Source organism: Mugil cephalus, chromosome 10 (assembly GCF_022458985.1).
Source record: "Mugil cephalus isolate CIBA_MC_2020 chromosome 10, CIBA_Mcephalus_1.1, whole genome shotgun sequence".
In the NCBI taxonomy this organism is placed as follows: domain Eukaryota; kingdom Metazoa; phylum Chordata; class Actinopteri; order Mugiliformes; family Mugilidae; genus Mugil; species Mugil cephalus.
Genome location: NC_061779.1, coordinates 3,211,150 through 3,237,542, shown reverse-complemented (window position 1 = coordinate 3,237,542; position 26,393 = coordinate 3,211,150). Strand labels below are relative to the sequence as shown.

At 41.6% G+C, this 26,393-nt stretch overlaps 1 protein-coding gene across 4 annotated transcripts in view; it reads left to right on the top strand.

Moving 5' to 3' along the window:
* Window positions 1-26,393, top strand: part of abcc8 (ATP-binding cassette, sub-family C (CFTR/MRP), member 8) — a 58,176-nt gene that overhangs the window by 3,408 nt on the left and 28,375 nt on the right. For 2 of the 4 annotated variants that reach the window (XM_047596332.1, XM_047596333.1), the window contains exons 2-15: window positions 320-482; window positions 2,842-2,983; window positions 4,481-4,602; window positions 6,295-6,461; window positions 9,332-9,574; window positions 13,322-13,510; window positions 14,388-14,552; window positions 15,431-15,586; window positions 20,251-20,385; window positions 20,708-20,870; window positions 21,990-22,030; window positions 22,482-22,627; window positions 24,813-24,927; window positions 25,121-25,318. In XM_047596332.1, the coding sequence (XP_047452288.1) occupies window positions 320-482; window positions 2,842-2,983; window positions 4,481-4,602; window positions 6,295-6,461; window positions 9,332-9,574; window positions 13,322-13,510; window positions 14,388-14,552; window positions 15,431-15,586; window positions 20,251-20,385; window positions 20,708-20,870; window positions 21,990-22,030; window positions 22,482-22,627; window positions 24,813-24,927; window positions 25,121-25,318 (2,145 nt within the window). The remainder of the gene's footprint in view (window positions 1-319; window positions 483-2,841; window positions 2,984-4,480; window positions 4,603-6,294; window positions 6,462-9,331; window positions 9,575-13,321; window positions 13,511-14,387; window positions 14,553-15,430; window positions 15,587-20,250; window positions 20,386-20,707; window positions 20,871-21,989; window positions 22,031-22,481; window positions 22,628-24,812; window positions 24,928-25,120; window positions 25,319-26,393) is intronic. The other 2 variants (XM_047596334.1, XM_047596335.1) reach the window with 1 other exon arrangement.

Below are 26,393 nucleotides of genomic sequence, written 5' to 3'. Positions count from 1 at the left end.
TAGACTATCAGAGAGGAGAGGGAGCTGCTGCACTGGACTGTGACTGCCTCTGACCCCTTTCTTCCTCCCCTCCTTTTCCTCTGCCTCCTCTCTTTTGCTGGATATTTGGGAGCTGGATTAGAGAGGGAACAGGAAGGAGGTCACTTTGGGAATTACCGGGATACACTGAAGACGCAGCCAGTGCTCCCTTTGAAACTACGACATGCTCTGAGAACCCCTTCTTTTAAATCTCTCCGTCTCTCCTCTGCCTCTCGTCCTTCTCCCCCTCCTCCTTCTCCTCCTCCTCCTCCTCCTTTTCCTCCGGCCGGTTTGCTTGCAGAGTCCCGGCTCCACCATGTCCTTGGCTTTCTGTGGGAGCGAGAACCACTCGATGGCCTACAACGTGGACGAGGGCGTTCTGAACAACGGCTGTTTCCTGGACGCGCTCAATGTGGTGCCACACGTCTTCCTCCTCTTCATCACCTTCCCCATCCTCTTCATCGGTGAGTGTCGCCTTTATACCACATCTCCCTGCATCTGCTACAACACACTCAGCACTCAAGGCTGGCGTGTCAGCACAAATCCACGATTGGTTTCGTGTTCTTTATCTGCCCTTGTCAGTTGTCTCTCTGCGCGTCTACTTTTGCGCTATTTTAAGATGTTCTGTCAACGCCCCGTGCATTCAAGACACATTCAAATAGGTAGAGAGTCTTTTGAATGTGCATTTCATTCATTCAGTTAAGGCATGCACACATGTCTGCGGCTGTGCAGGCTAGCCTCTTGACTGGTGGGACAAAATGACACAGTTATTGAGATGCAGGAGTGTTTGAAGTATATAAGTGCTCTGATGATGAAATGTTGGAGTAATCGGATGGTGACATTGAGTTACACCTCGTTTGCTCCCCTCTCGGGCTCCTCGCCATCCTATTAGTATCACCGCCGGTGTGTAACTGACCAGCTCCGCACCGCTGCACACGCTTTGCAGCTACACGCTCCTGCATCTTTATCCGACCTCTCGCGTCCGCGTGGGAGCCTTCCATCACTTTGTCAGTCCGCCCGTTTGTTTTGACACCGACTCCGTGTCCCTGTCGTCCGCGGCATTTGACGTAGCGGCACGCAAATTCTGCTGGACTGTTTTCCTCGCTAACATTTGCTTTTGTTTGTTTAAAGTAACGGGACACACGACGTGATTAATCGGGGCGACATTTAGCAGAATAGTCAAACAACCTCGGCTTCAGTGACTGCGGCTCCCGTTCATCTTTTATCATGACATTGTAATGTGGCTACTTTGACCTAAATTAAAGATTCCTCCGCGTGCGGGTCGTCCTTCATAAAATTTCTTTCATTTCTGTTTGTCACAGAGCATAACTACTTCAAGCCAACAAGGGTTTGAGGTGGAACGACAAACACTCACTAAAAGGACGGTGTGGCTGTGTCGTTAGAGGGTGACACAGCTGTGAGCTGCAGGGATTCCTCTTTCCTCCTCCTGTCACACTGAGCTGAAGTCATTTCACTAACAACTTTGGCACCAAAGACAAACCTCAGGGGCATGAAAGCTTTTCTGTTTTGCTTGAGTCACTGGACAAACCTCTTAAGCCTGAGTCCTGTTTATACAGTATAGTCTGCACTCCATTTTGCCCTGCAGCTGAGCAATGTTTTGGCCTTGAGAGTGCTGGCTTGTGAGGTTACCCTGTCACACCAGGGCTGCTAACATAGATGGCTACTATGGATACATGCACAGCAACACCTTTTGTAAGAGGTTTGCAAGCGCCGCCTTATTTCCTGCAACCCTGAACGAGTCCACAAGAAATCCATATACATTTGAATAAAAGCATTGCTCAGTGTTAGAATAAGAATGAGAAAACCTTTATCTGTTCCACAATTGGAAAATTGCAGTTTGCAACAGCTTAAAAAAGGGCAGAAAAATAACAAGAACAAAGAGTGGACTGTGCAAATGATAAATAATGAGTTAAAGACATAGAACAGCATATACACGTAATGGCATGTATACACAAAGTTGAATTGCAACATCGCAAACAGATAATGACTGTTGTACACGGTACAGAGTGAGCAGTGAATGGTGAGAGCGTTAAACCTTGAGGAGCAATAATATTGCACATATTACGAGTGTAATTAAACATAATATTTGAGTTATTTTTTATGCATTTGTCAGATTATGAGCTGTGCTGTTTATTTTATTTGCTGAATGCAGTAGAGTTCTATAGCAGAGGATAAATTTGCATGTGTGAAGAGATGAAGAGCATCCCAGCCTGTGCCAGCACTTCACACTGAGATAAACCGCCGAGGTGCCAAGAGCTGAGGAGTCATTTACATAATTTTGCTAAAATGACCACAGTGACAAGAAGTCAAGTGACACTTTGAGGAGTAAGTCATTGTGTATTATCATCTGGGCGGAGAGAAAACATCCGTCTAAGTGAATGAAGAAAGGATAAAGGATGGAGACATTACAGTCGCGGCAAGATCCGAAATAATTGATTGAAGGGTTTCAGGCCAGCTGCTGTTGAGCCTCTCTCGTGGCCTTCGCCTGCCAAGAACCAGAAATGTAATTACGGTGATTTCTTGAACTCCTGAAAGTTACCTCTGGCTGTGTGACCTCTTTTAGTTTACCTTCAGTAAAAGTTATCCAAGCTGCTGCGAGCGTAGAGACGCTTTGTCTTGTAGCTCATGATGTACAAGGAGCATTAAATCAAGGCTGCTCACAAGGTTATTTTTCAAGTGTGGATTTACGGCTAAAAACTAAGAAAAACGACTGCTGTCATCTCGCTCGTGTAAACGCTCTATTTTTACTGTGTATACTTAAAGCTAAACGCACCTCTTTTTCTTTTTCTTTTCTTTTCACAGGTTGGGGCAGCCAGAGCTCAAAGGTCCACATCCACCACAGCACCTGGCTTCACTTTCCCGGTCACAACCTGCGCTGGCTCCTCACCTTCGTCCTGCTCTTCATCCTCGTATGTGAGATTGCAGAGGGCATCGTCTCAGATAGGTATGTACGGGGTACTAATAATAATCTAATATTGCTTTAAAATAATAAGAGAAATGTGTGGATGACGTAAACAGACAGTGATCTATAATATGAAGTAACTCAGATTTAACCAGGGCCTATAAATGAACTACCCTGCAGGAGGTATATTCAGTGCTAAACTAAACACTTATTATTTTTGTTTTTATGTATATAGCATCTATCTATGTCAATGCAAGTCAGAAAAAATGCTGAACGCTCATTTAGTGGGGAGAATGTTTAGTTTTATTTGCTGCAGAGCATTTGTGAACATTTCACAGGTTAAATCTTCCACTTTTACATGATTTGAAACTGAATATCCTCTTTTTAATTAAATTGAAGCTACGTAAGAGTGTTGTCTTTTAGTTTAAAATAATAAAAGTGTATTTGAGTTAACCATCAACAGTGAAGCTCTACCAACCCATTGTGTTGCAGGCTAAAATTTACGATTTATAGTAAGAACGTTCAGCTTTATCTTCATGTGGAAACACAGGCATATATTTACATTTCCGCTACAGTTACAACCTAAACAGCCTGATGTTGAGCAGTCCTGCCCAAAAGGTTTGCATAAACCACTCTGACATGCAGTTTACTGTACATAAGATATATCTTATATAGTTTCTTTAGAAATGTAATAACATTACGTGTAAGAAAAGGAGAAAAGGAGAAGGCTGTATGTACTGTATATGTTATAGTCGAGTAGGAACAACATACAGCCTCAAACCATCACTCTTAAAATCATCTGCTGAGTCCGGTTTGTCTGTGTGCAAACATTTTCAATAATCCTTCTAGGAACTGTGTTGCGACCACATCTCCGTTTTATGACATAGATATTTAATCACAATGGGATCAATGATTCAAGGGTAAATTAAAATAATAATAATAATAATGTAGCGTCTTTGGTAGCGCACAAGCCGGTTGACGGCTTCACTACCAGCCAGGACATTATGCCAAATCTCAGTATCTGTGCTCCATTTCTCAAATTAAAATCTTCCTCTCATGTGGTTGTCACTGAGGTAAATGTCACGGAGCCGCGGCAGGATGCAGAATCAATTTTCCTCTCTGCGGAGCCTCTTCGCCTTGTTTTCTAATGTAGTGAGTCCGTGCGTAACTCCAGTCCAGTAAACACGAGGATTACTGTTTATAAGCTGTTTCTGCAGGCTGCAGGCTGCAGGCTGGAGGCTGCAGGGGAGAGTGGTCGGGGCTGATGTGAACACAAGAGCTCTCCATCTGCTTTCCTCTTCACCGGGCGCTTTGTGCAGACCCCAGTGCTGCACCGAAGACACACAAATTGTCGCTCATGCCTGTACATGCTGAAGTGTGTGAACTTGTGTGCTTAATGAGGGGTGTTTTTTAAAGGCCTTACATAACCTTTTCTAGCATTAGACTGAGCTATGTGGTTATCCATGCTACGTATAAGCTGAAACATTTTAACTCATGATATATATTACCAGCTTTCTCCGCTCTCTCGTTCATTTGCAGGTTCAGCCAGTCCCTCCATCTTCACCTGTACATGCCTGCGGCTCTGGCCTTCATGGCTGGCATCACCTCTATCGTCTACTATCATAACATTGAGACCTCCAACTTCCCCAAACTGCTACTAGGTACAGTATTCTTTCCTTTACTGAAGCAAATCAAGCATTTTATTACCTTGTCAAATGTTGAAATTACATAAGCTATCACTAAACCTAAGCAAAACAAATGATTTTTGGAAAATAAATGCAAAGGTTTATATGAAAACTGATAACAGAAATCAAAAGAGTTTATGAAATCAAGTTCCTTGGCATTTTTATTGACTGTAAGCTCTGCTGGAAAACTGCACATAAAATATATATGTTCAAAGATCTCCAGAACTGTTGGACGTATCTTATATCAGAAAACTTTATATACTTTGTACTGTGCACGTCTTGTCTGTCACAATGTGTCGAAGTTTGGGGAAATACTTATAAAAGCAGTTTATGCAGGATTGGCACGCTACAAAAAAACAACTTGTACTTGCCTTTACAGTATGTGTTGATGGTTTGAGATCAAATCAAATCAGACTTTACATTTAGCTCTGGGTGAGAACTCAGAGCCTTATGTAACACGTCTTGTGGAATCATTAACTTATCATGATGAGGTCTTGTAATACAGAATTCCTTGAACTTTTAATTATCTAATTCAGAACAACAGCTGGTTCCCTAAATTCTTTGGCATTACACAATGATAAAATTGCAGGTAATGACGCCAGTGCAGCCATTTACAGGGAAACGGTGCTTTACCTTCAGATAAGACTGAAAAATAATTGAGGTCAGTGTCGTTTAGTGGAATTGTTCAGGTGTGGGAGGATTTTAATTATGCATTTTCACCATCTGCAGTTTGCATATTTAACGCAGCATGCTTTTACCGCGTCCTCTGTCTGTTAATGATATCCAGTAACTTAATATAATCCTTGTCCATTCGCATCACAGTCGCCCCATCGCCTCCTCGCTGCTCCTGAACTGTTCCTTTTTTATATCCATGCTCCATAAACTCATCTGTGTGCAGCCTTCTTTGGCTCCTTTAGGTTTCCACATCACAGCCTGACAGAAATGAATCTTCTAAAGCGAGACTCACGTTGATATTATTGTCACGCTCTAGAGGTTTTTCATTGCAAAGACAGTGAATATCGGTCTGACTGCGTGATAGGTTTCCTCATTACTTGGCAGTGCAACCATTCAAAATCCCCCGGTGTCTTCACAACCAGTCTCTAAATATTAACTAGGAACCTGCCCCACTGACATGAGGTGACTCCATCATTTAAATCAACTTAACATAAAGAGTTAAGAAATTTCAACTTAATTTAATGAGTTCTTTAAGGATCTAAGCCAGTTCAATGAAATAGAAATTTCAACGTGTCAACCTAACTTAACCTAACCACAACATGAATTTTAAAATTGTAACTGGATCTCTCAAAGTTGAGTTGACTCATGTATTAAAGTTAACTTTTGAACTTAAGTTCACTATGTTGATGAGTTTTTGACATTGTAAGATGAGGAGGAAGGGGAGAAGAGAGCCGTGACGAGAGAAAGGAAAAATGAAGCAGTAGTGCACATCAGAGTTAATATCTTGGAGTTGTTCCAGCTGAGGGAAACTGAAACATCCAACAAAATATGCCTGTAAAGTAAAAATAATGAGTCTGCTCACATCTAGTTTCCTTCACAGAGATTTACTATTGTTGGCAGACATTTGATTTAGATTATGTACCAGAATTATTCCTCTGTTGGGCTTTTCTAGTGATTTAATGCATGCCTCTGACTCCTGCTAAATCTCCACAGCCCTGCTGATCTACTGGGTGCTGGCCTTCATCATGAAGACCATCAAGTTTGCCAAGTACACGGAACATGGCATCGGCCCCAGGCAGCTACGCTACTGCATCACGGGACTGCTGGTGCTGCTGTATGGACTCCTGCTGGCAGTGGAGATCAACGTCATCATGGGCAGGGTGAGTGTGTGTGTCTGTGTATGTACATTAATTGTTTCAGCTGGAGTCACCTTTGCTGTTTTTTTGCCAGAAATCCACGCGGCTCCAGTGGTCTGTGATCACAGCAGCTGCCAAAAATTAGTTAAAAATAGTTTGGACGCAGTGATGCTACTGCTTTTTTATTTATTTTTATTTTTTTGAGTGACAGCACAGAGACAGCAGACATCATATGAATGGCAGCATACAGTTACCTTCCTTCTGAGTGACACATTTCTAAAAACATCCAAAAATAAATCTAGTAGCAAGGGTTCACATCCAATAGAGGATATGCATTGACGTCACTTCCGCCCGGGGCCACGCCCCCCTGCGTTAGCAAAAACATGGTGGACTGTATCAGTGAATACAACGAGAACGGGAAAAAATGTGGATTATCAGATCAAATTAAGGACAATTGGACCGAACAGTGATCCATACGAAGCAGTATGGATTTTGAAAAGTGGATTACCCTCAGTTTCAGTGAGATTCAGTTAGTTTTAGGTCATTTCAGTTACCATTATGATAAATGTAGCTAAATATAAGATGCTAACGCTAAGAGCGGTAACGTTAGCCATGCAAGAGTATGCAACTGTAGCTTCCGACCGGATGTTAAAAGAATGATGAAGAGTGATCACAAATATTCTGTTTATTGTTTAATTACTATTTATTGTTGAAACTGAACAGTTACAGTCGGCCATAACTAAGCAAAAAAAACAACAACAACAAAGTTATCTGATAGCACCTCCAGAACGTAACGTAAGTTAAGGTCTGATCTCATCTAAAATATCACAGCATAAAGTAATATTACCTGACACTAAACGTGAACCACAACACCAGGTTTCTGTGTCTGGATCCTAGTTGTTTCTTCGTAATGCAGCGATCCATTTACTTCTCTTTTCTTTGGCGGTAGGAGATATCTGTAAAAAAAAAATAAAAATATCTCGCACAGTCAATCGCACAACAGCTCTTCGCCATTTATTAAAATTAATTTTACAATTTGTACGCTATTTAAGCCCATGGTTCAAACTAATGCTGCTAATCTCCGCGTTCAACTGACACTTTTTGCCACTCGGTGGCCGTAACCATGGAGACGTCGCTTGCGGTGACGTCACACGTATGACTGCATGTATTCCAATTTTAATTTAAATTGCAAAAATATGTTATTTGTCCCTCTCGGAGGGGAAGTGCACCAATGCACAACATACACATTTTGTTCACAGATTAAACACTATGAGTGTCTAAAAGCCTTGAGCGCACACAGACCAGTGGCAGAGGCCGGTCCACAAATGGCCAACGACATCCAGAAGGCACAAAAAGTGAGTGCTTTAAGTTATGAGTCACCCTTCTGCTCACAAGCAAAACCGACTATGTCTCATGCAGTGGCATGACTAATCGCCGGTTTAATAGCTCCTGGTGTAAAAACTAAACTTCCCTCTGTAGTCCTAATGTTCTCCTGATGGAATTAGTTTTATATGCTCTCCGTAGGACGTGTGCAGCATACAAAGCGCTAGGATATCTATATTTTTCCAGACATCTGTGAAATTAAGTTCGACAACACCCTGCGGTGAGTTCTTGTCTCTTTGGTAAATGAGTATACAAAATAAGAGACGCAGTGATGTGTATTGTCTTTAGAAAATGGCTTTTAGTTTGGTGCTAACATCAGATTGCTAACAGATGCTCAAATTTCAATGCTATATTATATATTTTTAATGCATCTTATTGGCCTTTTTTATTCTGGCATCTATGATATTTCTCATTTTGGGCTAGTAAACCAAGATTAAAGGTTTATTACATGAAGGTAAAGGCCGGAGCTTCCCAGCTTTATCTAATACTCATAAAGTGTCTCCAACTTGACGTCTGGCCCAAACTAAAATGTGACTAAAATCAGATTAACAGTGTCTTTAAAACGGATTTCTCAGAGAAAAATGAGCTCCATCTCAATTTTTCTCTATATTTCGGTGATCATGCTACATGCTGATTGTGGTCATGTTTTTTTTCGAGTATTCAGCTTTTGACATTTTCAGCCTTGAAATGTCAGACCCGCGTACACTTTTTTTCATGTCTTTATCCTCTGGACAATTTTCTCCAGTCCAGTGTGTTTATCTCTGTTAACCTCTTGTCTGAGCACACATCTGTGAGAGAATCAGACTCCCCTGGGTGAACAGCAAAGGAAGCGATTTTCCCATCATGCCTTGCACTCTCCTCGCCTGCTGATGCTCCGTTTGTCACAGAGCATTTATGGGCTCTATCGTGTGGATTTAAATGTTTAAATGAAATATCATTCAGGCGATTAAATGCATTAACTACATTTTCAGTGACCCATTTATGACTTGGTATTGATTTTGCAAAACATAATTGCTGATCATAAGACTTGATGTTCTTTACGTGAATAATTAATAGCACAGTGTGTCAATCCCTTTTAGTTGCTTATTAATCAGTTCATAACCTAGTTTCTGTGATGCTTGAAACAGTTTTGTCTTTAGACGAAAAACTAAACTTTATCTGCATCTGCTCTTGAACTTTGCCAAAAGTCAGAAACTGCCGTAGACAACCTCTAATTAAGAAACATCTGTGTTTTGCAGCAGCTGTAATTAAGCACACTAACAATAGTGTTTCACTGACATTTCCTTTATTTTGTTTCTCTCTTGTTCGTGTAAAATTATAGGTTCTATAATTAGATGATCAGTTATATATGTTTTTCTATATTTGCTTTATGTACTTCAGGAAGGCCTTCAATACCCCGCAGCACTTTCCAATCGTGTTCTTATGTGTTGTTTTTATGATTAATCAATTGATATATTCAGCCTTAGTTTTCATGACAATAAAAAATGACAAACCTCTTCTTTCTGTCACAGCGCTACATGTGTTTCGCAAATCCACCAGAGGTGAAACCTCCCGAAGACCTCCAGGACCTCGGTGTTCGCTTCCTGCAGCCCTTCGTCAACCTGCTGTCCAAAGCCACCTACTGGTGGATGAACACCTTCATTACCTCCGCTCACAGACGACCCATCGACCTGAAGGTCATCGGCAAGCTGCCCATCGCGATGAGAGCGCTCACAAACTACATCAAGCTTCGCAAGGCCTTCGAAGATCAGAAGGTTGGTGATACCTTGTGGATTGTTATTCTTAACAGCTTGGGATTGTTGTTACGTGCCTGAAATATCTCAACTCATAAACCGTCGTAAAGATGTTTGAAATCATAAACTGTTTAAAGTGAAGCCAAAGCAAGTAGTAGCTCCCTCTGGTGACTGGCTGCAGTATAGGTCATAAGCTCCGCCTCCTCTGTGTTAGTGGGTGGGACTTTTTTTTTTCCAAGGATGGTTTCAGTCATTTCAGGTAATTGCTAAAATGTTTATGCATGTTCAAGCGTCATTTTTTTCGTTAAGTTTTGTTTTAGTTTAGTTCATTTGACGTTATAGAAACAGGATTTGAGATAAGTGAATCTGGAGGAAGCGTACTCGGGTCCACGTAGCTCCACTCTCAGACTGTATCCCAGGGAAAACAGTGTCAGTTTGGCCAAGGCGAGGAAGCGGGGACACAACGTCCATATTTATATACAGTCTATGCTTCGAATCCACAGACACTAAAGTGGACATTGGATAAAATGATCAGTTTTGTGGCCTTTTCCACATTTAGCAGGGTGTGTAGCATGTCTGTTATCTCAGAAAAGGTGAAAAAACATCCATTCAGCGAGTCCTTTTAATTTTTCTATGTACAAAATTAGTTTCAAACATAAAAATGGGACTAAATCATGTCCCTTCGCACTTCAAACTGCACCTTTTCTTCCTATGTAGCGACGCCATATTTAGTTTTAGCAAACATCGGGGCAGGCATCTTTGCGTCGAATCCCAGCCTCTGGAGAAGAATTCATTTAGAGTAACGACTATTATGAATAAATAGTGCACGTCCTTTCTGTTAGGACAGACAGTATATACATCTTGACAAGCATCTCTACCTTCCCTGTGCGACTGTGGCTGAATGAATGATTTACGATCTCTCAAGGACTAGTGCAGATGGTAACAAGTCTGTCGAATCGAATGAAAATAACTCACTCCATTCTTTCCACATTAGTTATTGAGCCTTTTGTATTAACAAATGAAGCAAATGTCGGCATATGCAGAGTTTTTATTCAGGCATCCCTGGGTTGCTAAATAGCAGAAAAAGTTCTTTTTCGAAGTGAATGATTATCATCAAGGGTTTCTCAGTGTGATTCCTCCATTCAGAGACTCAAATAAGTTTTTAAGTATTTATGTAAGAGCCCAGAGTGCAGATGGTTCAAGTGCAGCGTATCTGTTTAATATTTTTCGTTGAGGTCAGACTGTCATGTACATGAAGCTATCTGGGAATCCTACTTAGTTTCTTTCTTTTTTCCTTTTTTTTTTATACTGACGTTCTCATAAAAATGTTCATATCTTTCCTGTGATGACTCAGCCGTGCCTGAACTGGGACCATTAAACTTTATTCAGACGTCACAGATTTGCTTATTTGTAAACAATGAAATGTCACACAGCCTCAAGCGTGCACACATGTGTTTGTGCTCACGGCTACTGTCCTTTTTTTTATGATTTATTTTCAAAGGTGCTGATTGAGCTCTAATGCCTGTCTCAGAGGCTGTCGTATTGGAATGCATTACTGCTTAATGTAAGGTGTTTAGTATCTTTCTCCTGTATAATATACTGCAAAGGTGTGTGATGAATCACTGACTGATTGGTTTGCGCTGTAGCCTCATGCAGAGCTTCCTCCAGGTGTAAGTCACTTTGCACGAATGCATCTTTCGGTGAATGTGATGTATGTCTGCATCTTAAAAACTCTTAAACATTTGCTTGAAAGTTTAAAAGTACGACATGATGACATTCATGTGCCGCTGAGACAGTGCTCTCCCCCTGAGGCAGTCCAGGCCCGAAGCCGTTTCCTCGTCGCATGTTATTCTTCCTTGTTTCCTCTCTTTTGCTTCTCCCTCCATCTCACTCGGAGCACGTGTCAGGGGTCAGAGATGAAGGGCCTCCTCGGCAGGGTCATTGTTTTCCAGTGTTTGGAAGGTCACCGAGATTCGTCACTGCTGCGTGTGCGTCCGGTGTGAACGAAGGCCCACTTCCTTCCGGCAGGAGCGAGGGATGAGACAGACGGAGAGATCCCAGCGGAGTGGTGGGGAAGGGAGGTGGCTGCGGCGGTGGGGCACTTAGAGGAGGGCCCGGAGGCAACGGGTCAATCCCATTGTACTGTGAACGATGCGACATCCCGACCCCTGCGGGGGTGAAAGCACTGCGCTTCATGGGAAGCTCGTTTCACTCTGAGTGTGTGAGAATGAAACGTCCTCCTTCCTAGTTGTTTGAACCCAAGGTAGAAAGGAAAGGATGTGAACATGTGATGCGCACAGTCACACAGGCTTCGTACGAGGCCCGATACGAGCTCTAATGGAAAGATAGAGGCGCATGATAACGGTCACGTCTGTTCTCACAGCTCTGAGAATGATTCACAGAGACGAGCACACACACACACACACACAGTGAAAATGTTCTGGGACTGTTTACTGCACCGTGACAGTCCAGATGTTTCCCTCTGATCGTTGCTAAATGACTTACTGAACCAAGCTGTTGTGTTGTTTGTGAAGTGAATATATTTGGACATAATCCCTAAATATAAATTAACATCAGTAGCGCTTCCTTGAAAATCTGTTTAACTCCCAAAGGTATAATCTTTGTTTCCCTAAAACGCTATTTGAAATAATGTGCTGTGAAGTTACCTCTTGAGCTTTAAATATATATATTTAAATATATATATATATAAGGGGCGGTTTGTGCATCATCCATCATCCTTGGAGTTTGAAGGTTCTGCAGGTTCAGTATCTTAGCTCTTTCTAGGACTACACTTTTTTGGACTGATCCGTTGTCCCTGGGATCTGTTGGAGCCACTGTCCCAGTTCGGGGGGTCACTGCTCCTACTACCATGGGAACCACACTCGCCCTTAACCTTCCACATCTGTTCCAGCTGCTCTTTCAAACCTTGGTACCTCTCAGCCTTTTCCTTGTTCCTTCTTTCTGATGTTGGCGTCAGCTGCTGTCGCCACATCTATCACCTCCACTATGTCCTAGGTTGGTTAGCCAGGCCCATTGGGACTTGGGTACTTCTATTCCACACTGGGCACAGATGTTCCTGTACATTATCCCAACCACTTGATTCTGCCTCTCCATGTACACTGACCCAACTAGCATCATACACCCTGATTAATTAGTGGTTAGAGATACAGCTTTGGGGACCGAGGGTCCCAGGTTCGCCTCCCGCCCTCTCCATGGCAAGCACCTAACTCCCTGCGCTCACCCACCAGTGGCTGCTCCAACTAAACACACTACTCTGTGAACAAATGGATGGGTCAAACAGCAGGAACTTAATTTCCCCCTCGGGGATCAATACAGTATAAATTATTATCATTACTATTATTATCCCATGATGCAGCAGCAGTAGTCGTGTGGAGGATGTGACTCTGAACATCATTTTGAAGGGTTCTGTTGTAGTGGCAGTGACTGACTCTCAAGTTAATGCCGTCGATGCTGCTTTTACGATCAGGCAGTTATCTCCTCTTGCCGTGCATTTATTCTATAGCCCACTTTCTTTTGCCTTTCCAGTTCACCACAAGCACCTCCGCCATCATCAGTCTTCATTACACTAAGTGAACAATGTAAATGCACCACTGACAGATAGCTATTAATGTCATTTAATCACCTAAATCCTTTTGCAAAGCTCACATTGTTTATTCAGCCACTGCTATTTTTATCTGAATGTGGCTCATTTCTCCTCAGTGAATTCACTCTACATGCTTTCTTTTCGTTTTATGTATGTCCCCTCAGAGGCCTCAGGGCCTGGTGCCCCAAGGCCCCACCTGGATTTGGCAGGCTCTGAGGAAAGCATTCGGTAGACCTCTCATCCTCAGCATCACGTTCCGCTTCCTGGCCGACCTGCTGGGCTTCGCTGGCCCTCTCTGCATCTCAGGCATCGTCCACCACATCAGCAAAGACAATCGCACCATTCAGCCGCCGGTGAGGTGTCAACCATGAATAAAAACAGCACTCCATTGTGTGTTCAAAATATGACGCAAGCCTGAAAGAAAACCCAGCAACCTTGAGTTTAGGACTCTCAGAGGACACAGCTACAGTTCAGAGAGACATTCACGATGCCCATCTCTCCCCGGTACACCAGATCACCCACAGGGCGCACTAATTTAAGCCTTGTGAAATATTTATGAGACGTATTGCTGCTGGGTCTGTCTCAGTTTCTTAGATTTCACACAGGGCAGACTGACACTCAGGCATCCTTCTGTAAGAATAACTCTTTAATTATTTGTGAGAAAGTCACAGGAGGGAACCCAATAGAATATCAAAAGTTAAAAAGTGTTAAAATGACTCATAGCAACGCTTCAGCTGGCCAGTATTTCTGTTTATATGATAGTGAGAGTTTACAGTCAGAAATGTGTAGAAAGCAATAGACATTGTTATGAAGCTGAGACGCATCGCTAATAAATAGTTTGTAGTGTCTACAGGGGGAATGATCTACCTGATACAGAATTAATTAATTTGTGAGGGAGCTACAGTGTCTCTGCACCATAAATGAATAGCATTCTTCTTAGGTTTCTAGCTCACATATCATATCAGCTGTGATATGTATTGATGTGTTGTGTCAATTCAATTACACTAGCTGTGAAATTGAAAAAAATTAAATTGCACGTTTTAAATGCATGCCGTTACCTTTGACTTTGGAAGGAAAGGAAACATTTTAGTTTGAATTCATTGCTGATGGAAACCCTTATGGTCAAATCCAATCCTGCAGGGTTCATACTGTATTACCTTCTGCCTCGCTCACTATGATAAATCTCCGTCTTCCCCTCTCGCCCTCTCTTTTCCTGCCTTTTGTTCCCAGATGAAGCTGCTCGGTATCAGTTTCATTTCCTCCAAGGAGTTTCTGGAGAATGCGTATGTGCTGGCTGTGCTGCTCTTTTTCGCCCTGCTCCTGCAGAGGACCTTCCTCCAGGCCTCGTACTATGTGGCCATTGAAACAGGTATCAACCTGCGTGGAGCCATACAGGTACGTTTGGAGACGTTCTCTGAAATGTGGCTTTTGAATTTTTGTCATTTTTTTTGTGTGTGTGTCCGAATGCATGTTCCATCTCTTCTTTCACACTGTGGAGTCTTAACTCCATTTGGTTGTTGGTCGAGTTGTAAATTATTTTTTATTTCTCCTCATGACACATATGTTAATGCTTGTATGATCTATTTATAGTTCTATAAATGTGTGTGTTTTGATTACAGTCAGATGTTGGAAAGGGATGTTTTTGGTGAAGCAAATCTGAGGGAATCTATCTTATCCAGTTTGACCTGTTGGTTAATACTTATACTGGTGATCAAAAGTGTATAAAAACTATGAGGCACCTTTTGTAAAGTTGTGCACGTTAAAATGAACATGCAATTTTTCATACTTGTAGCTCCAAAACAATAAAAAATGAGAAAGTCACTTTTTTTTATCACATTTTCTAAATGTTAAACTTAAGTGTTAAAGTTAAATCTAAATGTTAAATCTAAATGTTAAACTTAAATCTAAATGTTAAATGTAAATGAAATGTTCAATGTCAAATCTAAATGTAAATGTTTAGATTTCACATTTAGATTTAACATTTACATTTAACTTTAACACTTAGACTTGACATTTACTAAATGTGATAAAAAAGTGACAAAATCAGATCTCATTTTTTAGTATTTTGGAGCGAAATGTAGGAAAAACTACGTGTTCATTTTAACATACGCAACACATGGCGCCCTATAAAAACTAGAGGACCATGCTAGAAAACATGTGCCCATTTTTCTCCCATGCTCACATTTGTCAAACTGTTGCATTTAAAAACTATTTCATCTGTCAATTCCAATGTGTAAACCCTTTTTTTTTTGTACTTTTTGTCCACTCCCCAGACAAAAATCTACAACAAGATCATGCGCCTGTGCACCTCCAACATGTCCATGGGCGAGCTGACTGTCGCTCAGATCTGCAACCTGGTTGCCATAGACACCAACCAGCTCATGTGGTTCTTCTTTCTCTGTCCTAACCTGTGGGCCATGCCAGTACAGGTAAGAAATATGTGGGTTCGCTATGAATAGCGTTTTGTTGAAATCACAAGATGTTGATGTATCGTACGTCTTCAAGTTTCGTGCTTTAAATATATTTGTTGCATAATACTCTGGTGAAGAGCTTTAGTGTACTTTAATTCTTTTATATTTGTATGTTGCTGCACTCTTTTCCTTAATGAAGAGAGAGGTCAGTGCAGGTAGGAGGCTTTGCAGTTGTTTGCATGTTGTTGCTTGACATGTTTTATAGAAAAGACAGCTGAGTCATTCCGAAAGGTGCCCTCTGGACTTTCCTCGCAAACAAAAATAAGTTTGGCTTGTGTTCAGTGTTGCTCACCGTGCATCTACGTACATGTCCCTCCAATGATCACACAATTGATGCAAACACAACAGGGCAATATAAATACGGAGGAACTGCAGCCCTTGCCTCATGTTCTTGGCAATGATGACTCACATCACATTTGTTATGATGACATCCCAAGTTGCTTCTCTGCTGTAATGCCTTTTCATCCAGCTTTTAGCCCGTTCTTTATCTGCTCCAACACATATTCAGAGGTGCCCCCGTTTGTACAAGTCCACTGAAAGAGATGGCGCCATACTCTTAGAGGAATTTCTGATGATTTTGCACTATAGTGGGGCCCTTATGAGAGAGGCTCATTGTAGAAAAATAGGTTTTACTCTCAGCAAATATTCCTAAATCATTCAGTAAAGCACTAGAGTACGCTAGATTATGGGAAATGCACTGCATCATTGTATAAAAGTACAAGCTTTGTCTGAGGTGGTGCTTCTTCGTCATCACATCTTGCCATAGAAAGATGAGTTCTCCCACTGGTGTCACAACCTTGTTGGAAACAACAAAGCAGCATTACACTGTATTAAGGGATTCGTCACTGAGTTATTGTTCTGGATCCTGTCTCTGGTATTCTTCTGAATATGTTTGTTCCCATCAGGCTCGTACTATAGGGCGAAGCTTTCTAAATGACCATGAGGGAAATAAAGGTCCATGCACATGCTGTATGGTTCTATAAGTGGTTAGTTCACAACATGCAGCACTGTGTAATCAGTGTGGTCATTCATATACCATTAAGTCCTCAGGAGAAATTTAAAAACAACCATTGTAGTATATATTGAATGTCCAATTTCACCGTTCCCCTGAAGGTCCATTAGCCTCTACTCGAAATTCAGTATTATAGGAAACCCTGTGAAACTGATTTATGCTTCATTCTTTCTCTCGTCCTCTGTTAAAGCTCCACACGAGACCATTTCTCATCTGCCGAGTCTTTCTTCCCTCCGGCCTCTCATAATACCCCCCATATTGAATCTGAGACATGCCTCAAACAGAAAACACAAATATCTATCTTTCTCATTTGTGTTCCTGCTAGGGCTTCACATTGTCCATTTGTTAACATTGCTATGCTGGTAGGGGCGTACAGAAAGGTAAATAGCCGTCACAATCTAAATGAAAAGCAGTGAAAGAGTGACGACAGCTGAGGATATATTAGTGTTTGAAAAGTTTTGATTAATTTAGAGGCAGGAGCACTCTTAGCTGCGCCAGATATTAGATAATTATACAATATTTTGGTGGTGAGGCGTTACCAGTATTTTAAGGACGAATATTTTAGCCTGATTTGAACCTGTTTTCTTCCATTTTGACAAAATTGGCAGGCCTGGTGAGTCTTTTGCCTAATATTTATATATTAATCTTTAGCTTATTTGGGCCTTCGTTGGCGTCTTTTGTTGTTTTTTTTGGACAGAGAATATGTTCTTATCTGTTTCTGGCAGGAAACACTGCCTCGAAGCTTCATGCATCAAGACGCTCAAAAGCATATTAACATTTTGAAAAGCTAAAAAGATAAAGCACCATGTTGAACGGCGTGTGCACACAGAGTTTTTCAGCTGAGAAACACGAAAAAAAATTCTGTGTTGTTATCTGTGGTCTTCCTGCATGCAGTTTAAAAGCAGAAAACACTGATGCTTCAGTGTTTGGTGTTGCTTGCCTACATTTTGCATGTCTACAACATCAAACTTGCCGATTTAAATAGTAAAAAAGGAAACCGCAACCTTTTAGCCAGTGTCAGTGTCCCTGTACGCCGGATGTTTTCTAAGAGGTTTAAGCAGCATTAGTATTCCCCGTCTTATCCAAACTGTGAATGAAAATACCTCCTGCCCTGATGGGACCTGTCCGTGGGCTTTTGAAGTCTGACAGTGATCTTAGACGTGTCAGCACTTTTCTCTGTCTCTTTATCTTTTTTTTTTTTTTTTTTGCAGCTTCCGTTTAATTTCCCATGTTTTTCAGGAAGTGTGCCTCTCCCCTCGTGTGATAGCAGGAATTGTTTGCAAAATCTCACCAGTACCCAACGTCTTATTACTCCTACGTCCTCCTACGACCAGTCAACATGTCTATTGTAGGCGGCTAGAAAATGTCAGCTGGCTTCATTCTTTCTTTTTTTTTTAATCAAGGCAGAGAATTTGACGTCCAGTTTCTGACAGCCAAGCCAGTCAAAGACAGCTCTTTTCCATCAGGTGTCCCATTAGCCACGCTAAAAGGAACCTGAAACCAGTCCACCCAAATGGAATTCATAAGTTTTTAATGTTTCACATCTTTCTGGCCAAGGTATCGTCTGTGACGTGAGTCTGGTATGAATTTTTGCCTATAGCTTCCTCATTCAAGGGTTTTTATGTGAGATAATTCCATTGAACCATGACTTCTTTATGCATATTTGCACCTATTTATATTTATAAAGAAGTTTTAATGTATGTACTTATCAGTGGTGGGCCGTGCATTTTCCACCTAAGCCTCCAACCTCTTAAAACTGCAATAGAAACCATCAGAAACATACGGATATGCAATTAAACAGGACATTGTTTAATCGTAGACCTCATATACCTCATATAGTAAAATGACTGCCGTTACTGAAGCAAGAAACTCACTTAAAACAATTCAAAAAGTTTCCTCACTCACTGCACCTGGGCACAAGTGTCACATACGTCAAATCCTGCAGAAGCATCAATGTCCACCCAGTAACCGGAACTTAAGAATCTTAATTTAGACTCAGCTAATGGTAGCGCTCATTGTTGCTAACCTGAAAGTGGCGGACACACCATTTCCCTGGCTGGGTCAGGCTAGCTATAGCTCCAGGATTGAGCGGCCTTTCTTCAGAATATCCAGCTTTTCCTTTAAAGTCTGACATGAAAATGTCAGATCTGCAGCCACATTGGTAGCATTTCCTCCTTCAGCCTTCGTGGGTTCAAAAAATTGCTATGAAAACATTAATTGGGACCATTTGCTGGACCACAACAGATGAACATGAACCACTAGCTTGGCTTAAAAATATGAACTTGAAATGTGATTAGTTAAAGGAACAGCCTCATAATGATGTAGCTTCAAGCTTCAACTGCCTGCAGCTTTAATTGTGAAGGTCCAGATAGATGCCTTTGACTCCTGCAACACATTACGGCTGAAATATTACTGGATATAAGCTCTAATGCAAGTTACACTGGCAGAAACACCACAACTGAGCGACAGATGAGGCATAAAATGAAAAGCATAGGCTACTGGGAATAATTTAATAAGATTTATGGGAAAATATTGAAATTTAAATCAGTAATTTTAATAAAGTTTAGGCCTTACTGGTAATATCGGTCTCTTTCGTTTACAAATTTTGTTTCTTTATTTTTTCATGATCTTTATTTAACCAGGACGATCCCATTGAGACCTGGCCTAGATGGGCAGGGCATATTGTCGGTCCCACCTTCTCTCAGTTTGGATTTCAAAGCACTCAATGAAATTAACTCATTCTTAATTAGTTTCCCGTCATTACGCAACATATTCCAATGCAGAATAGTGCAAATTAAGGCAATGAATAAATGTTGGATGGATTGCCAGGAAATGTGCTGAAGACATATGGTGTTCCGTTCTGCATGATCCGGTGCCGGTATGTTGGTGAGAGTCCAGAGGGAAATAACGCTGTTAGAAAGCCCTTCTTAAATTCGATGTGAGGAGTTGACAGAAGCTGTGCTGTGTTTACACTTGATTTCTACACATGACCGAGACCTCCCAGCTATTGTTAAAAAAAAAAAACGCCTTTGTTGTAGATGACAGGAGAAGGGGATGGTGGTTGAGAGTGTGAAATGTCACATCCTCCTCCATCTGGTTTCGTGTGTCCTGGAGTTTTCTGAATATGGCATGTGTTCAGCAAAATGCCAAGGGCAGAGGCTGGGAAGGAGCCAAGGACAGGTGTAAACAAGACTCATCTCAGAGCGAGCTACTGTGGAGGATGCTGAACTATTTAACTGTTTCATTCTAGATTTCTATCCATTTTAAAGCTTAATCGTTATTAATTCTGGTAGGTGATGGTATAAAGGTCATTTGATATATTTGTTTAATTCTTTAGTAAAATGTTTTCAGGCAGATAAAAATGTCTAAAGGTGTGTTTTGCTGTGGGAGGATGTTGAATATGAGGTATCTGAGCTGTGTGTGAGTCGTCCCTGTGGCATCTCTTTGTCTGTATCCTGCTCAAGGTCACTGCTTCTCACATATCCGATGCTGCATCGTGGAGAATCTGTTATTCCCCTGCCCCCTCAGCACAGACTTAATGTGTGTCGTGTCTTTTTTTTTTTTTGTTTGTGTGTTTGTTTGTTTGGCTTTGTGTCCTTCACACATTCAGATCGTTGTGGGAGTCATCCTGCTCTACTACCTCTTGGGAATCAGTGCCTTGATCGGAGCGACCGTCATCGCCGTGTTAGCTCCTGTCCAATACTTTGTGGCCACAAAACTGTCCCAAACACAAAAGAGCACTCTGGTAAGTATCTCTCATCCTCAGTACTATTTGTGACTTTTCATCCTGCTCCACCATCAGTTCCAAGTTTCAATTAACTTTACAGCCGCATACTTCAAAACGATACTCTTTATCTTCCTAGGGAATGTCGGCTTTTATTGATTCCAGCTACTACAAAGCTGCACTCGCTAAGACAAGTCAAATATGTCTACTTCATTTTATGCTAAATAACTCTTAGCTGCCACCGTGACGGATGACTCCTCTCGTATCGGCTCCATCCGCGTGTCCTCGTCCGTGTGTCTGATTGCAATTGATGTAATCACAGTCCCCCTCTTTCTGCATTCAGGAATACTCCAGCGAGCGTCTGAAGAAGACCAACGAGCTGCTGCGGGGCATCAAGCTGCTGAAGCTGTACGCCTGGGAGCACATCTTCTGTGACAGCGTGGAGGAGCTGAGGCGCAAGGAGCTCACCAGCCTGCAGGCCTTCGCTCTCTACACGTCCATATCCAGTAAGACGGCGGGCGACGTGTGACCTTCGCGACAGGACGTGATAATTACAATTCACAGCAAGGCCTCACACTGCACTAATCAGCCACAACATTATGACCACCGACAGGAGAAGTGAAATAACGCTGACCGTCTGCTGAGAAACTTTTGGACCTGGCACTCAGACACAAAAACACTTTATGAGCAACTACAAAAAAAAAATACATGAAGAACGGCATGAGGTGTTGACCTGGCCTCCACTAGATCCCAAACAGATCAGAGGACACCCTCAGAAAGCTAATGTCCATTCTCTGATGAGGAGATGGTCATAAGATAAGATAAGATAAGATAAGATAAGATAAGATAAGATAAGATAAGATAAGCCTTTATTCACCCCACAATGGGGAAATTCTCATTATTAACAGCAGCAGAGGCATTCATCAATCACGGACAGTGCACATATGGACTAAAGAATATAAAAAGATAAATTACAAACAAACAAGACAAATATGGAAAGTATATCTACTGTATGTATGTATACACACATCTACAGTTGGGTCAGTTATGGGTCATAATGTTATGCCTGATTGGTGCACATTATTTGTGTTTCGTCTGTTCTATTTCATCTGACTTTTGCATTTCCAACTTTTCCAGCTTATAATTAAATACACCACAAGGAAAAAAATTGATGAATAAATAAGGACACCTGTGCACAATTGATTGATGCTGATTTATTCTCCTCGCTCTTGTTTTCTCCCACACTGTGACTGTCCTGTAACAAACCGGGTCCAATACAAAATTAATCATTTTTGATTTGAGGAGCGTGAGCAATCATACCCGAATGGCACAAAATAATTCCCCGTTCAGGATTCATTCGCAGTAGACACAACAATGGCTGCCTATTCCCTGCATTTTTTTTATTTTTTTTATACAGCTTTGTGTTTATATTTTGTATTTACTGCATGACGGTGGACACAGAGTGCCAGAAGATAATTTGCAGATGACGTGCGCAGAGAAAGACTCAAACACAGGATGTTGTGATTACCTTGTCCACTGGGCCAGAGGCGCTTGTCGTCATCAAAAAAAAAATTCTGTACTTCTGCCTTTACATCATCTTGTGGTTTTCTCTTTTCTGCTTTCAGTTTTCATGAATGCAGCTATTCCCATCGCAGCTGTGTTGACGGTGAGTTTTCCATTCAGTTCATTTTGAAAAATAAAAGGAGCAGTGTCTGTTGAAAGTGAACGATAACTAAATAACCCGGGCGCATCTTGTTTTCTTGGCCTCTCTGTGAAGGACAGAGCGGAGACAGTGCCAGACAGTCTGACTGTTAGACGACCAGTGACATTTTTGCAGGGGCACAGTGGAGGACTTCCTGACAACACCACACTAAATCCCGTCTGTATTTATAGAAGTCCTTCACGGCTGTAGACTTGAGTGGTGACAAATAAGTCAGACAGATACCAAGGATATGGGTGACCGTGAGGGACAAATGTAGACTAATGATTCATCTTTGATTCGATTTAATCCTCGAGCTCTTATCAGGTTGACACCAGCGCCGTTCTGTTTGACATTTACAGCTTAGTTTTTTCTGTGTATTCGTGCTTCTGAGAGTGTCCTCCCTCTGATCTCACAGACGTTCGTGGTTCACGTCCACATTTCCGAGGACGCCGATCTGTCCCCAGCTGTGGCCTTTGCCTCCCTGTCCCTCTTTCACATCCTGGTCACCCCCCTCTTCCTCCTCTCCAGCGTGGTGCGCTCCACAGTCAAGGCTCTGGTTAGGTGAGAAACTAAACGGCAATCACGGTTCCTCACGTTCCTCATGCGCATTTTTATCACAGATTAGTGTACGCTGCTTCTTAATCTGTAGATAAACAACGAGAATTCTATTTATTTTTCTTGTATCGGAGTGTTTATTAGTTTGGAAGTGTCTGAGAATAGCGGAAGGAGCACTACCAGCGACTGAAAATGAGCAGACTGGGGAAAAGGCAACATGATTAGATGAAGGTCTTCTCGTGTCATTGTTCGTAAGCCGGTCCCTCACACTGACATTCATTTCAGCCATTAGTTCTGTAGTTGCAGTAGCAGCTTAAAAACCACAGCAGCCATTTGTGCAGCCGGCCGATCCTGCACAAGTCAGTTCTCTAACCCTCCCTCATCCCGGCTGCCTGTGTCGCTTCGTTCGTTATATTTAGTAATATGAAACTGATGCACGGAAGGCATGTGAAGCAATTAAGTAATTAAGATGTGAATTATCAACCCATTTTTAGCTTACATGCTTTTATCAGCAGGGGAGATGTGACCCAAAACAACAGACGCTCTGTTACACTCGAGGTAGATCAGATTAAAATTGCACAAAGGTCAACTTTCTAAATTCAATTTTTTGCACTTTTAATTCTGTATAGAAGAGATTTTGCTGTTTTAGTTTGTTACCTGACCATAGACTATGTATCAAAGACAGACATAGCCACTGTATGCAGAGGTGAAGTGGCTTAAAGTGCTCAAATTTGCTTCTTCTTCATCTTGGTGGTGATTCTTTTGAAAATATAGCATGTCTGACTTGATTGAAATGTCTAGTCTGGAGGGATATCTAAGACATCCAGATCAATCCCTCGTCCACATATTATGAACTATGTGCTCCAAATCACCCAAGAGTCTGACCCAGGGCTTAAAAACGATGTCTGCACGACTTGCAGATACATGAGATGTAGGGTTTTGTCGTATTACGAATTAATTTATGGCTTGAAGAATCTCAGTTAAGCTCATCTTCTTAATACCGTTGAGGTAATAAGGTCATGTCACTTTAAATCCCATCATCTCTGCCTGAGCCTTAATGGAAAATTGTCACAGGTCTGGAGGATACTGTAACGCATAGGTCTTCAACAGGGGGTCCGCGACCCCTAGGGGGCCCTCTGAGGTACTGCAGGGGGGGACCGCAAAATCTTTGGTTGATTAAACATTTTTCTTAAATTTTCCCCCACAGATTAATTTCTTTAAAAAACACATTAACATGAATCCAACATATTTTATAAATGGACTCAGACTCACTCACATGTGTATTATTTGAATTGCTACATATTCAATGCAAAATGATAATAACAATGTATATGTATAAATAGCACTAGGCCAAGTTTTATATAGAGCACACATAGTACTGATGGGGTCCATCAGTTTGGGGGTTTATATAAGCTTTATTTCAAACATGTAATTGTTGTTCCCCCCTTCAGTTGCCTTAAAACGCTCACAAATTGCTCATTTTCTTCAGCGTTTAGACGCCATCTCCTCTTTCTGCATTAAAGAAAGCAGAACTCAAACACCTTATTTTAACTGGGATGGATGTGGAAGCTGCCTGTGATCCTCTGAGAGGCCTATTTTTAGGATGTGTGATCTGACACACTTCATCATCAGCCAGGGGAAAGAAAAAAAAAACTTATAGTTTGGTTTCACCACCTCAGCTTATCTGTTTCTCTGACGATAGAGAAAAAGGGTTTTAATAGCAGTGCTGCACATGCATAAACTATTAAAGGTGCAACTTTAGATATCACACAGGGCTGTTTGAGCATGTTACTGTACTTCTCTCCAGATTATGTGGACACACAGACACATGAGTTAGTGAGAGATCTGCATCAGATCTGTTATCTAATAATTAGGTTCAGGTGACATGAACGAGCAGCGTGACTCATGCATTCTCATTTGGGAAAGGAAACAAAAGCTAATTGATTCATTTGAGGGATATGCGGCTTTGACAGATGCAGAAAAGGAGCTGATAAAGCTCATTGTAAGCTTAACTTGTTCCATTAATTTCACAATTCCTATGAGTGAATGACTGATGTGAGAGTAAACAGCATCACGCTATTATCTCCACTCAAATCACGACCGAGCAAATACAGTTTTGTTTAATGCTCGTATCAATTACATAATTTATGAGACTGATTTATTTTTCATTGCCTTGTTTGTAATGCGCCAGCGTTCAGAAGCTCAGCGAGTTTTTCTCCAGCGATGAGATTGGAGACGAGCAGGAACCCAGACCGGTGTTGACCTCTGGCTCCAGCAACCACAACCAGAATAGGTACCAGGCCGTGGTGAGTTCACGCACACACACTTCAGTGGCTTCAATTATCTGTCTGCCACATCTGTTCTGCCGAGCGCTGCTGCTTCATCCAGTCCGTCTCACCTTGCTTTGAATGTTCCCCTCCTCCACCTGACTGTCCTCGTATTTATATCACCGTTGCCCCTTTTGTCCTTTCTGCTGGATGTTACACAACCCTCCTCTAGTCATCCTCTAAACCTTTCCCTTCGTCGTCCTCCTCCTCCTCCTCCTCCTCCACCTCCGTGTCCCGACACCTCAAGCCCCTGAAGGTGGTTAACAGGAAGCGCCCCCCGAGGGACGACGACTGGAACAACTTCAGCTCGCACGGGGAACCTGACGGAAACGGACCCTCACAGGATGTGCACCAAGACATCTGCATCAAGGTGAGACCAGAGTGTCAAACCTCATATTAACTATTACATGCTTCTAAAAGGATATAACATATCCAGCTTCTCTCCAAGTTTTGTCTCTGTCTCACCAGTGACACGGTACTTATTACCTTTCAAAATCTTTTTTTGCACGATCTGCACGAAAATTTCTTGCTTTTGTAAGATGCTGTTGGACTGAATATAGCTATACTACTGCTGTATACAGCATATGCACACTATAGGCCAGACCATTGCTGAATAAATGTCAGCAAAAGAAAAGAAGGGTTTAGTTTTAGGGTCGAGAAGATTTGCAAGAGTCAGAACTTAACTGCAAAAGTGAAAAAAAAATAAAATAAATCATGGTTTGCATTATTCACTTTAACTCTTTGGCTTTTGAGAGTCTGCATACAAATATCTTTCCATGTCTTGTGGAACGAACGCCTCGTATTTGTCGTGGTGTTGTTAAAGTCAGACGAGGTTACTTTGAAGAAGGAAAAACTCAAAAACTTGATCCTTATAGTAAAAATGTCATGTTTATTTTGCTGCAAAGTATACGAGTGGAACTATGATCTTTTATGTACAAATTTGATCTTGCTTCCAAACCTTTGGCCTGTAGCATATATACTATAAGCATCTATCTATCCATCCATCTATCTTGCATAGTGTTATCATCTGTATTCTGTAGTTCTGCCTTTGCGCATTTAAAGTCTTCTGACTTCTCTTCAACTGCATTTCCAAACTAATTGGCCTGAGGTGTCAAGACAACGGCGCAGTCTGCACATCATCACGCGTCATATTTTAGACGCCACTGATCAGACTAAACTTTCTCTGCAGTTCACACGTTTGCTCTGATTCTATCAGAATCATTTGTTATTGTTTTATCCGCGATGCTGCAGATTGGATTTTTATGGAATCTAGCAAAGCATCTTACTCCATGTAAGCATCTACACTAACTCTATACGTGTGTGTTGAGGAAATTCCTGTGAATTCACAAGATTAAAATGTCTTTCAGAAAGGTTTACAGCAGTAATCATCATGTATTTGTGACCCTGCCTGCAGAGAAATTCAGGTGGCGTAGTAATGTTGTTCA